The 13452-nt window shown below is 37.6% G+C and overlaps 1 protein-coding gene across 2 annotated transcripts in view; it reads left to right on the top strand.

Annotated features, from left to right (window-relative positions):
* The first annotated feature begins 130 nt into the window (after nt 1–130).
* HHAT (hedgehog acyltransferase) overlaps nt 131–13452 on the top strand; it is a 184754-nt gene continuing 171432 nt past the window's right edge. The window contains exons 1-4 of one of the 2 annotated variants that reach the window (XM_085315802.1): nt 131–198; nt 1026–1175; nt 6382–6449; nt 9421–9534. In XM_085315802.1, the coding sequence (XP_085171928.1) occupies nt 1082–1175; nt 6382–6449; nt 9421–9534 (276 nt within the window). In that variant the 5' untranslated portion in view covers nt 131–198; nt 1026–1081. Of the gene's footprint in view, nt 199–321; nt 332–1025; nt 1176–6381; nt 6450–9420; nt 9535–13452 lie in introns of those variants that run through there. The other variant, XM_085315801.1, reaches the window with a different exon arrangement.

Raw genomic sequence — 13452 nt, 5'->3', positions numbered from 1 at the left:
GGCGGTTCTCGCCGGCGCCTTTCTGCTCTGCCTCCGGACCGCCGTTCCCGCTCTGAGCCGCTCGGCTCCCGCGGCAGGCAGCGTGAGCGCCGGGGGGGGCGCGTCGGGGCTCGGTGAGCTGCGCCGGAGCGCCGCGGGGGCGCGGGGAAGCTCGCGCAGCCCTTGCTCGGCGGAAACTCGCCGTTGCCGTTGGTCTGCGTAAGTCGCGCGTGGGTAACAAGGTGCCCTCAAGCATGCTGCTGCTTCTCCCAGGAGGATCCTTTCGTCAGGATTCAGTTCGGGAGTTGGTTATGTACAAAACCTGCGTTTGCAACRTGCTAGAGCAGTTCTGGTACCTTATTTATATGTATATGGGAGTGTGTTTGACATACAGATGTCAGATATATATGATGGATGTCTGTGCAGACACATGGCACTTCTAGAGTTCATCATTATATGTGTTAGCTGTAACTCGGATATGACTTTTGGACTACCTGTCTTTTTGTAAATGGAGTGTATATTATATGCTTTTATTCCAAAAATCAGCTGGCATAATTCTTTATCAAATGAGTCTGAATTAGCCACCTTTATTTATAAAGTAAACTTGCAGCACCATTTTGACATCAAACTTAGTTGATGCATTCTTTTTTATGAAGCCAAAATTTAAATGCATATGTTTATTTCTTGTACATTGAGAGGAGATGTTAATTTCTGTGTATGTTAAAATCCTGCAAGTGGGATTGTTTTGCACAGAAAGGCAATTTTTCAGTTATCCTCAAGAAAAGTGTTAAATACAAACAGTTAGACATGTTATCACTTTGTGATCAAAATATTAGAAGAATGTTTATAAATTTTAGCTGCTTCCCAATAATAATTCCTCTAAGAAGGTACTGACGTTCATGATATGCAGTACACAAATGAAGACTATGTGATTAGAAAGTGATTTTAAAAAAATGCATTATCAATCTTTCTGTTTATTGTTTTAAAGATACTTGGATGCCAAACAACGTTGTATCATGTTTCTTTGCTTTTGTTCCTTTTTAAAGGGATTAACTACGAAGTTACAGTCAGTGTGATCAGCCGTGGAAAAGCTCTAAGACTAATGATGCTACCAGCATGGGAAGTGTATCTCTATCTGTTTATTGCAGTTGGATCTCACTTTTATTCTTTCTATGAAGTGTACAAAGTTTCTAGAAGTAAGTCTGTAAAGCGTATGCATTCGCCTTTTTAGCACTTCTAGCTTGTATGTTTCGTGAAATTGCTTAACTTTATTTATCTGTTAGTTTCTTCTTCARTCAGGCTCCCAGAGGGTTCCCAAAAGTGACTTTTGAGCTAGAGCATCTATTCTTTCTCTTGCTGTAAACTAGGAATTATGAAATTTTGAAAAGGAACAAATATATGCTTTTCTCTTAATTTTGTAGAACATGATTTCTTTTCCAGAAGCAGTAAGGCCCCAATGAGGCAAACTTTAATACACATGGTTGACTTTTAAGACTGTGAGTGGCCTTGTAAAATTCAATAGTCTCTCTGTGTGCCAGAAGCGTGCATRCGGAGGCGTTGTAAGAACAGAGCTTACATTAGATGCCGATGGAGGTAAGTGGGCCAAGTACATGGCTAGAATCCAGGAGTTTCTGRCTTCTGGTGCACATCTGACATTTTGCTGCTGTGGCTTTGATGTGCAGGCAGGCCGTAGGCCTGCGAGTGCCACAGCACGGCCATAACTACATGCACATAAGGGCTAATTAAGTTCTTTGAAGTCAGTGGGACCTCTTGGGTAAGTGAGTGCTCTCTAGTGACAGTTGTGCAGCCTGGCTCAAAGGTGACAGTGTAAGAGGTGGTGTGTTGTTTTTTTTCCATTATACATTTGTAAGTTGTCTTTGCTTTTCAGGTGAACATCATTCTTCTGCTGCTATTACATATCTATATACATATCTACATATTTATACAGTGTGTACATATGCACTGGTGCAGCAAAATGTTCTGAATCTGGGGTACGGTACCTAGCTGACAGCTAACACCATAAAGTTTCCACAATTAAGCCAGGCAAGAGGAATTATTGTAACCTATCTATTCTAGTRCAGTAGGACATCATAGTTTATTGCTGAACAACCATCACAAATCTCATTCTGTATAAACAGAAGTCTTGAATTCACTGATTTAATGTAGTGGTATCTAATGAATTTATAATTAGATTACAAGTGAGATAAATTCCACAGCAGAGTTTTCTCCGTATAAATATGCTAGAAAATAAGTGAAATACTAGAGCAGGCTATCAGGAGTATTTCTGTTTCTCCTTTGGTTGCCTTCCCCATCCATAGGTCTTTACCAAGCATTAGCCAGAAATCCTGTCTGTTTGTTATAAMGTAAATGCCAAGGCTTTTGTCACCTTCTCACTAGGAACATCTTTATGCTAGGCTAAGAAAACACGGAAATACGTACTTTTTTGTGCGTAAGAAGTCCCAATGAAGTGCAGAGGAACTATTTGTGGTGCCTAGTATTGACTGTCATTTTTATGTCTTTACAAGTCCAGGGCCTTTTTTCTTAAATCTCATTCAGGACTTTACTTGTCAATTCAACAAAGTATATTCCTTACTTTAAGGACAAGATTATTTAGCCTCTGAAATTAGGAGGGAAAAAAAAAAAAAACTCTCAATTTCTCAGTTCACTATTTTCTGAGTTAGACTTGAAACCTATCACCTGCAGCATTTTAAAAATCAGCAGTTGAGGAAAAGGTATGCTTCATGTTATGCAGTGTTTTAATTAGATCTTATTGCTRTTTTGCTGCAGATAAGATGGATCTCTTGATAAATACTGTGTAGTAATTTTTAAAAAAGGTTCTATGGCTAGCTATCCTTTTTAATGATAATAGACTAAAACTGTAAAAAAAACCAGACAAATATACATCAAAATGAWTTTCTCAGCAGATGCTTATGTATGGAATTGTATGCACCTGTTCTCATCTWTTTACTCGAAGTGGGCTTGCATTATCATGTTTTCTTTCCTAAGAGKGTTTTACTCTGTGTGAGTTCTTTTCTGTCTGTGATGGTTGCTTTATGTATAAAATTGAAAGGGGTAAGGCAAATATTTTAAGGACATAATGGTCTTTAAGTCATATTTACATGTGCAAGCAGGTCTGCTGCATTTCTATGCTGATGTCAAAATATCTGTTCCCTTTAGTATCATGGTGAACTGAGCTGCTACAAAAATTTAATAAACTCTGTGTAAACATAGTTTCAGTTAACATATTAAATACTCAGTTTCACCTCTCTGCTGTTGCCTTTTCCAGGTTTAATAGTCACAATTATCTTACCTGATTTGCTGTACTCYTGTAGTAAAACCCTTCAGTAACTGTTTTAACCAAGTAATTTTTTTTCTCCCTCCAAGTAGCCCAGAATTTCACCTACGAAGGGAAGGGTCTGTTGAGTAGCTGAGRTTTCTTCTTAAACTGTTGGAAATTATTACAAGAGTTCACATTGAAAATTCAAAATGTTTATTTTGTAGGCAGTTTATTTTTCTTTGCCAATGCTAGGGAAGGAAGAGAGAAGGAAGAGAATCACTTGCTGACTGAATAATAAGCAACAAACTTGGTTCTCGGGAGATCAGTTCTGAAAATTGATCTGTGATGTGAGTGTTGGAAGGATTTTAACGTGTTTTTTATTTTCCCCAGAAGTGGTAGAAGGTACTTAGTCCAGTGCAGTCCAGATTTATCRTAGTTGTGCTAAAAGGTACTTAAGACTTGGTTATCTGGGGAAGGCAACAGGAAATGTGTTGCTAACATATAGTGAAGTAAGTCTGGAATTAAGATATTCTCCTGTAACTTTCAGTGAATGCTCATTTATTTATGCAGTTTATCAGTTCTTTTAGAAGTATGTGAATATTCTTTTGAATAATCTCTTCTTAGCTGCTATATTATTTTTGTTTTCATGAGATTTGACTGTATTTTGAAGATAATGGTTTAAAAAACRTTGGAAGGAAGAAAAGCTATGTTTTGGTGCATACTTATTTTAGTGGGAACGAATGTGGTATTACATGATTAAAAATAATAACTAGTTAGAGAAGCTAGTTAGAGAAATGTGTTGTTCTGTGTTAACTAGAAGTCTTCCAAACATGCTTATGTGAATRCAATTAAGGGCAGGAATACGCTTCCCCAGAAATCAGTGAAGTACTACATAAACGTGTACTGGGAGGTGCATGCAAGTTTGCAGAGCTTAGTCAATGTAGAGGGTAGAATGCTATGCAGAAAACTGACTCTAAAGGCCTTGTTCTCCCAAAGGCTTTACCATACTTGTGTTGAAGTCTCATGTCTTTCTTTTCCACTAGAGGGAGATATCAAACAGTCTTAAAATACAGAAATAATGCTGGTTTATATGCTCTGCATGTTAAAATAACCCAAATATGATTTTCTTTGTATCAATTTGCCTTACTATTTTGGATTAAAATTCTTAGCATCAAAGTCTCCTTTATGAAAAAGGATGACAGCTGGTGAATATTTAATTATTTTTCTACCTGTATTGGAAATGTCCTGTGTAGATAACTTAATRCAATTTGGAGGTTAAACCTAAGCTATACTTTTCTCATTACTGAGAATACGGCAAGATTTCCTTTGTGTACTTCTACAGTACTAATTAATTTTACACCATKTAGCCTTTCCATTTAATTAAGATTCTAAATTTAGTTTTGTTTTATATTTATATTCGGATTCCAATGCAGGATCAATATGCCATTAGGGAAAAAATGAGGAGACCGTTCCTAAGCTAAAAACACGTTGCTTAAGGCCTGAGGCTTCTCAGATCAGGAGCAAGGTTGGAGCGGGAGCCAGACTGCTCCCATTGGGAGCCTTCTGCAAAACTGAGTCTAATGAAACACAAGTACAAGAACAGGGCATAATAAGCAATAGAGATAAGATGAACAAGGAGAGCAGTAACTGTATAAGAAAGATGCAGCAACTCAAGCCTCTAATACAGTTGGCTACTGATGACAGAGTGGAAGATGTGTACTTTGACTGTAACTGTGGTTCTATAAGGAGTGGATCTCCATGTTTTTTCTGGGAGGTTTTGTTGAGATGGAATGGAAACTATTTGTATTGAAGTCTGTCCTCTGAGGATAAGAGAGCTCTCCCCACAGTGTCATTCTTTTCAGTTAATTCCGGTGATTTAACAGGTAGAAGTTGGCAGGAGTGGATCAAATTCTAACCTGGACTCTCTCTGACTTAATCTTCATCTCCTCTCTGTGAATAAATAATGGCTCTCTAAATCCCACTTGTGCAACAAGATACCTCGTAGATTGTAAGAAGTGATTAAAAACTRCAGTACCTTGAGCATATGAAATTCTGTGTAAATACTAAGCAAGACAAGTTTTTTTTATTTCTCTGGAGCAGCTTGTTTCCAGTGTGATCACCACAGAAGGTTTCTCCAGGTCAGCTAAGTGTTCTCAAAAACATCAACAGTTTTTCTACACTTAATCATTGTGGATTGACAAAAATGTTTAGAAACTGTAAAGACAGGTCTATAGAAAGGCACTCTCCTTCTCTTATATAAGAAAAGTCCTATCTTCTGTATCACAGTAAGAGGCAAAACATCTTTTTTTTAACTAAAAAAAAGATTTTTTTTTTTTAGTTAAAGTTGAATGCAGAAAAACTGGAGTATATTTCATGTAAATTTTTATTTTTCATTTTTTTCCTCAGCTGAGCATGTTTAAGTACTTAGAGATAGCCTCTTGCCATCATRTAATTGAAGTGAGATTTGAAGTTTCTTTGACTATCATAGGTTTTTAGGGAAGTGTCTAGCTGATATTGAAGCATGTTTCATGGATTACTTGTTCCCATTGCAATACAATTTGCCCTTACAGTGCATTACTAATGCTATCTAGAGAGCTATGGTTGTGTATAAAACAATGAGTATTTTCATTATACTTAAATGGTGCATGCACAACTAAATGTGTTTTACATTTGCTGCTGGTTAAGAATGCTTCCCTAGTCAGATATTGCAGCTTGGCTGATGAATGGCAACATGATAAGCTGCAGTAACTTATTTGCATGCTGAAGTTTATTAGCCTGTGTTGGTTAAAAAAGATTGGAAAATCCTGTCCAGTGGTCCAGGGTGTTGTGCATTCACTRTCCAAAAATTCAGGATGAGTAGCGGTCAAAGCCCAGGAGCTGCAGCGGTTGGTTAGAGAAGGGCATCTTGTTTATGTCTGCTGGGTAGGAGTAAACTTTACTGGTTTGTTGGCCTCACACTTCTGAAATCCCTTCCACATAGAAAATGCCTCTTCCCTGGTTTTAAGTGTCTGTGTTTGTGAAACAGATGTGGAGAATTTGTTGCTGTTTAGAAACAGAGTGCCATGGCACTGACTCTTACTTTTCTTAGTATTCTGTCATTAATAAAGATATATTATTCCTTGCAGAGTATGAAGATGAAATTGACAGAAATTTTGGATTGGAACAAGGCATTCTGTTTTGGGGGCTTAAAAAGGTATGATTAATACATGTTACTAACGTTTTTAGTTTGTTCCATGAACTCTGCCTCCCATCAGAACTTCATTCAATATACTTGATTACTAAAGGAAGACTCTAGTGAATGTCAAGGACAGACATTTATGCTAAACTTACAAATTACTACACTATATTTTGGGCTCTTTTCCTTTTCTGAGATGACTTCTTGTACAGGAACTTTATTTTAAGGTGTTTTACTGTTTTTTTCAAGTTTTGTTGACACAGTGAGATAATTCTCTCCATCAATATGATCAGACTTCTGTAGTCTCCTGAAACTAAATCTCCACGAAGAACAAGAAAAAAAGTCTCTAAGCACAGGTGCTGCATAAGTACCATTTTTTCCCCCTAAACGTGCCAATATGTAGAAAAGTACTTCCATATTAGAGGGTCTATGGTATTAACTCTTTTTTTTTTTTTTTAAAAAAAAAAAAAAACATGCTCCAATCTCTGTTGGAGCAGGCAGGCTTAAGAGGTTTTTTTTGGGGGGGAAAGTTTCCTGCTGACAGTGCTTTTCCTTCCCTGTGCCGTATAGTTTAACCTACACTACCTTTCAATAGCATGAGAATAAAGCTAGCAAAACATCTCCAAAAATGATTTTTGCCTGCCGAATCTACTGATTTAGCTCAGAAGTTTATAATAAGATTACAGGTTCTTACATTCATAATTAAGTTTGTTTCTAMTGAGGAAAAAGACTTGCCTGATCTATCTAGACCAAGGAATTGTAATGGCAAGTTTTTTTCTTCTTTACTGGTYTGGAGTGTTCTCAGCAGTAAAATCACTTAATCTTCAATGCTATTATTTGGTCTTTCAAGCACCCTTTAAACTCCCAGCAGCCTTTTTTTCCCATTTTCCAAGTCATTTTATTGTTTGGATAATGCTTAATATCAGCAAATATTAGTTTTGTTCTTGATTGTTCTGTGGTTCAGTGTGTAAGAGAACAAACTTTGCAGTGCAAATATTTAAAGAAACATGGTTTATCTAAAAAAATGTTGATTCCTTTTGAAAAATTGTGAAATGTAAATGATATAGAAGATTATTTTAGCAAAATTAAAATTAATATCTATAGAATTATTTTGGTGTTTAGGTTCACCATCACTATGGGACCCTTAATCTATGTATTGCTTTTTTAAAGAAAACAGTAACAATTCTGAAAATTAGAAGTTTATGAAATGCTAAAATTAAGCCTAGTCATGCAAACAATTGCATGCATCTGCAAGTTTGTTTTCACTTTTAGTGAGGCTGTGTACAGGAAAACAGGAAATGAGGCTACCAACAAATCCCTTCTGTCTGATTTATAGAGACATTTCCATGTAACATGAATTTCAAACTGACCTGACTTCATCAGATCAAAACTGGGCYTTATTGAAACAGTAAGTGAAGCTTCTCTTCAAGCAAAGTGTATTTTCATCCAAATTTTAACTTTTACAAGCCAGTTTAGATTTGTTCTCCACTTCCCTTGAAAAAGTTGAGATAAATGCATATTTTTACACTCAACATACWCRRAAWKYTTTWAAARMWTTYYGWGTATAATTCAGCTGAAAATAKGATGGTGCTGTGTGAATTATTATTTTACGATAGGATTTGGCATATTGTCCTTKCTTTCATAGCATAAACAAGTAAGCTGCCTTTTAGCGAGGAAGGCAAAGTGCTATATTTTGGCACAGCATCTAACGGAGGGCATTCAAGCACTGGCAATTGTAGTATTGTTGTCTGTAAAGAGAACATGTTGGAGATGTCCTTATTAAGGAAGGGAAATCTGAGAAGTTAGGAGGACAGTTAAATCCAAGCAGTGAAAATTGGTGCTTTGTTTCTGCCTTACACTGTCTCAGGTGAGAAAAGGTATTACTTTCCATTTCTTCTGCCTATAGAAATTGAYTGCTACTCCATATCCCTTCATGTTACCCAGGTTTGGCTGGTGAATCAGTCCGATTACATATGATCTTCCCATATGTACACCAGACAGGGTTTCCTTGGCACTCATGCTACTTTATTTTCACTAGGCAACTGTTGAGCATCTGTAGTCTTTCTCTGAAATCTTGCCGAAAGCCGCCACGAGGAGTGCGTGGCTCATGGGCTTGCCACCTGCTCAGAGTATGTCTCAGTTTAAAGTTAAAAATTACATAAATGTTGAAGAGTGCCAGAATAATTGACCTGATTTAAAGTAACACTGTTAAGTGAATCTTGAAGTAACAAAGGTGTGTAACTAGGTAATGCCAGGAATAGTTCAAGTGCAGTTGCAGTTCCTTCCGTTTCCACTTTTCCTCGACATGAAACACTCCAATTGGAAGCTGCTTTTTTTTTCTGCCATCCAGCTCTGCTTGACTAATGAGCTTGTTGAGGGTAGAACAAAGATTGAAGGACTTGTACTGCATAAAGGACTGTCCCTGTTTCAAACACGCTTTGTACACCCTGTTCCTGTGCTGTTCAGCTGGTATGAATGTGAATCCTAGTGAACGTGATACAGAATACGTACTGTTCCTACAGGCCTCTTAAAGAAATGTTATGACTGAGCAAAAGCAAGTRTATATTTGAATGGGAAGCACTTAGAAGAGTGGGAATCTTATTCCATCTCTGTGTATTCACTAATTTGTATTTCCTGTTCTGGGAGAATGTGTTTGCAGATGTGTCTACCTGTGTGCCTTATGGTATGAAAATTCTTGATTGATAGGAAAATCTAAAAGATTTCTATCAAGTCATGTTTGGTTCTGGCTTTAGGCTTATGAAACATGACACTATCTAAAGATATTTCTATGAATTTTAAATAATTTGAAGTCAAAATGGCGTTTTTGCAGCTCATCACTGTAAATAATCAGACTTGACTGCTTAAGCAGTAAACTCCTTGTGTGTCATGTTCTGTGGTATTGGGAGGATCTAGTATTTTATTAAGATKGTCTTTTAAGAATATCTTTTTATGGTAAGACACTCGTTTACCAGTTCACTTGATGCCCTAGGATCCTTTGGATTTTGAGTGGAGTTACTGGATAGAATGGGGAAGGGAACATATACTGTGGCTTCTGTTTGGTCATCTGCTGGTATCACAAATGTCCCGACTCTTTATGGAAAAGGTGTGTATACTTTTTCTTTTCTTTTCTTTCCCCCCCCCCTCAGTGAGTTTTCATTTAATTAGCTGTGGGAATTGAAAACCAAGCATTTAGCTGCAAACTGATGAAAATAGTTCTGTGGAATGTATTATTTAAGTTGATTTGTAATGATGTACAAAGTGAGGAGACTGGTTGCATTAGGTCTATACTTGGACACTTTATACTTAAAATTATGTTTTGCTGTGAAATACTAAAAATATTTTACTTGTATACATTAAAAGATGTAATTATTCTCTTTCAAGGTTTTGAAATAATCATCACAGCAAAAACTGAATAATCATCATTTGAAAAATAACATGATTATGCAGTTCATAACAAAGTAGCATTTCTTTGCCTTGAAAGCCTAACGTACAATTTCCTTTAAGTTGTGTAGCTTTTCCCTCTGGATGTACTATCAATACACAACAAGTAATGAAAGTATTTTGGTTTTGATGGCACTGTTAAAGCGTAGAGAGACATGTACTATAATACTGGAATTTTCAAGCTTATGGAAGTGTCTTGTTTCTGACACCTGTGATATCTGAATACAACACAAAACAGTGTACTATTTTCACATATTTTGCAAGATACAGCTAGAAATTAGCAATATTCCTGTTTCAGAGAGATCAGTAAAATTGAGGTTAAAAATGTCTGTCTGTTTTAGATCTCCATATGCCTAAGGAGCCGTTTTTCAGGTTTCTTTGACGGTGCTAAGCACCGTCAATCTGTCCAAATACAGCTCCCACTGTCTGACACTGGAAATGAGGTAGTCAACAATTCTGCAGATAAGTTTCAAGGCAGGCTCACAGAAAGTAAGGAGTATTCATTTGATGACCCTCTGTGAAAAATTTGGTTTAAAGGACCAACCCACTACTGAAGGRGATTTCTGTGGCTTGAGCAGGAAAAGAAAACGTTTTTTTACAGAGCTGTATTTAACTACATACACGTGAGATTACCCAATGAGTTTTGCCTTTGGTAACAGTCCAATTTGCCTATTGCAAGAACTGCTGAATGAGGCTGCCCTTCTTCACCTTGGCACTGTGATTCTCCTATGGAACAGGGCCAGCTCATGCAATGGATAGGGCGAAGGTCCTGTGAAAGCATTATATGTCATTATGTAGTTAAGAGGTGAATAAACATTGCACATGTTGAGGGAGGTAAATAAACATTGCATGTGTTAAAATGCATCAGATAAAGCTAACTTTTGAGACTTGAACCTTTACAGTGTTTTTACTCTTATATATATAATGTCAACAATATTTTAGCATTTGACTAACCATGTTGGACACATTCTAGCCTATGACATCATATTGGCATCCATGGGTTGGTCGTAGATTTGGAACTGTTAGATTTGGTGAATTTCATCAGTAGATTTTCATCCTCTGGGTGGACTAGTAGAGAAAGTTGTGATACTCTGCAACTGAGATTCCCACGCATTTGCTGACAGCAAGGGAACAGTGTGAGGCAGATTCTTTGGGTTATACTCCAGTTTTGGAAAGTTGTATTCTCCAGGGCATATAGACTCTTATTTGTCTCAACTGTGGATACTACCACTCCTTTTTTTTTTTTTTCCCTATTGCCCTGCCTCTTCCTGCCCTGCCCAGTTCATTTCTAACTTTGCTTTTCATCCAATTTCTAGTCTCCATTACAGACTAGTTGGTCAGGGTTCTCGCTGCAGCTTGTTTGTCCTGAAGCTCTCTACCTGCCACATTTGCTCACTTCAACTCTACACAGCTGTTCACCCCTTCTTCGGCTCCTTGTCACAGTCTTTCCCTTACTCCTTCTTGGTTTCCCTTCTTCTCTTTGCATTTGAAGTGAGGACCTCTCATATCAGTGCTGTTTTGCCTCAGTGAGGGGGTCAGTAGTTGTACGATTAAACAGGACTAGGTCCAGAGCCTGTTCACAAAATGAATGGCATATACCAGGTTTTGAGTAATCRCCAGTACGATTCCTGGCGTGGTGTTGGCATATGCCGGAGGGTGCTGTCCCAGAAGTGCCCAGGCATGGTTTGGATGACTGCACGGCCAGCACTCTTCCTAGAGTCATCTTTACTCTCAGAGGTACCTAGACAGAGATTGAGGGTGGTGTGCAGGAACTATAGTTTGCATTTTACAGCCTGAAGCACAGTCAAGGTGAATGAAATCTTTAAGAAATGTGAGCTACAGTTTTTAAATGCTAGTTAGTATCTTTGCCAATTGGGACCGAACTTGGGTATATAGCTCCAGCTAAGATCACTCCCCTATCAAATTTCAAGTCGTCAGAGGGATCCCTGAATCGTCTGAAAAACAAGCTGTCAGCATTTTTCCGAGTGGGCAGAATAGCATGTTTTTCTCTGCTGTATTTTTGTAGCTGTTCAATCTGCTTGGGTTGCAATTTCAAAAAAATATATAAAAAAAATAAAATAATAATAATAAAAAAAAATCAGCCCAAACAAATTGCAGTYGGGCTGGCACCTCTGCCTGTTAAAATGATTGCCTGATATAACTCACTGGACTCTGTTCCAAGTGCTTTTAATGCTACCAGTCTAAGTTTTAAATATGTGGAATCCCTTGTCATAAATCATATTCTTGATCTTACAGTAAGGGAGAAAGAACTAACTAAAATTATATAGAACTGGAATCTGAAGTTAATTTGTTTTACATGTCAGAACAGAACAAATGTTTTCAGTAGTGGTGATTGCTGATCGCTCTCACTGATTRGCCAGTTCTGTTTTTAAACCTACTCCTAAGTTTTCAGTTGCCTCCTTACTTAAAAGCATAGTAAACATTTATGCTTTGGGTSTGGTGTAGAAGGTCTGATACCAGTTTCTGTATTTTCAGTTGAGAGTGTAATAGAAAAATCTCAAGTCCCTAAATAGACTGGCTAAGTTGAAATGGAAATGTGACTGCTGGGAGTTACAGTTCATGGAAAATATACTGAAAGTCCTGGAGGAGATCCTTCCATAATAATACCCATAATATCATCATTATTATTATTATTACTATTGCTAGCTTGGTCTCAGAATTTAAATGATTTTTATAAATCGAAAACAGAATTAAATCATCTTGTACATAAGAAGAAGAAAGGATGTCATAAATCAGTGATATCAGTTTYGAAAAGGACAGGTAGAATGCAAGATATATGGTAGTAATCATTATCAGGATAAAATAGGCCTCATAAGTTTTGTCATGGCAGAATGGGCTATGGCTTCTTTCTGACACTGGACCRTATAGCATATTTCAGAGGAAGTTGAAAAGCCTTCAGCATACTTAGTTGCTAATAATGTTTCAGAACAAATGYCCTCTTGTGTCTTGCTGGAGATCCATTTTGTGCAGAAGCATTTGGAATTATGGCCTTGGCAATTTTACTTTATGTAGTGCAATTTTATATAATCATTTTTCTCATACAAGTAGTTTTCTGTAGAGCCGGTGTTGAGACTTTCTGTTGGCTCTTGGAAGTACCACCCAGAATTTAAGGCATAATTTGTCTAGATCTCAGGAGCCCTGAGGCTGGAACAGTAGCTGTCCCTAAAAAAAGGGAATAATCACGCAGCCTGTGCAGTGTGTAGTCCTTGTAGTTCTTTATGAGAAGACTGTCAATGTACCAAATAAATCCCCGAGATTCTGTGACTGTAGCWTGGAGGGGCTGGTGTTTGGCTCTTGGTAGCTCATAAGCAGGTTTAGGGCAGGCTTTGAGGCTTGTTCTGATGGCTCTGCATGAAAGTGAGACAGAGGTGGTGGGGGGGGAGGAGGTCTGTATCTTCAGACCACGAGGCAGTACTAAGATCCAGCTACATATCTAGCCTAACTCAGCCTTTAAGGTCACAGGTCACTGGGGTACTGTTTTCATCTCCACCTATCAACTAGTCTTGAAATTCTGTTTCCTTTGGTTGCCTTAACKATTCAGCATGTTATTTGTGTCTTT

This window comes from Rhea americana, unplaced genomic scaffold, assembly GCF_003343005.1.
Source record: "Rhea americana isolate MKP2758 unplaced genomic scaffold, rheAme1 scaffold_44, whole genome shotgun sequence".
NCBI classification, from domain to species: Eukaryota; Metazoa; Chordata; class Aves; order Rheiformes; family Rheidae; genus Rhea; species Rhea americana.
This window is presented reverse-complemented; position numbering and strand designations above follow the sequence as displayed.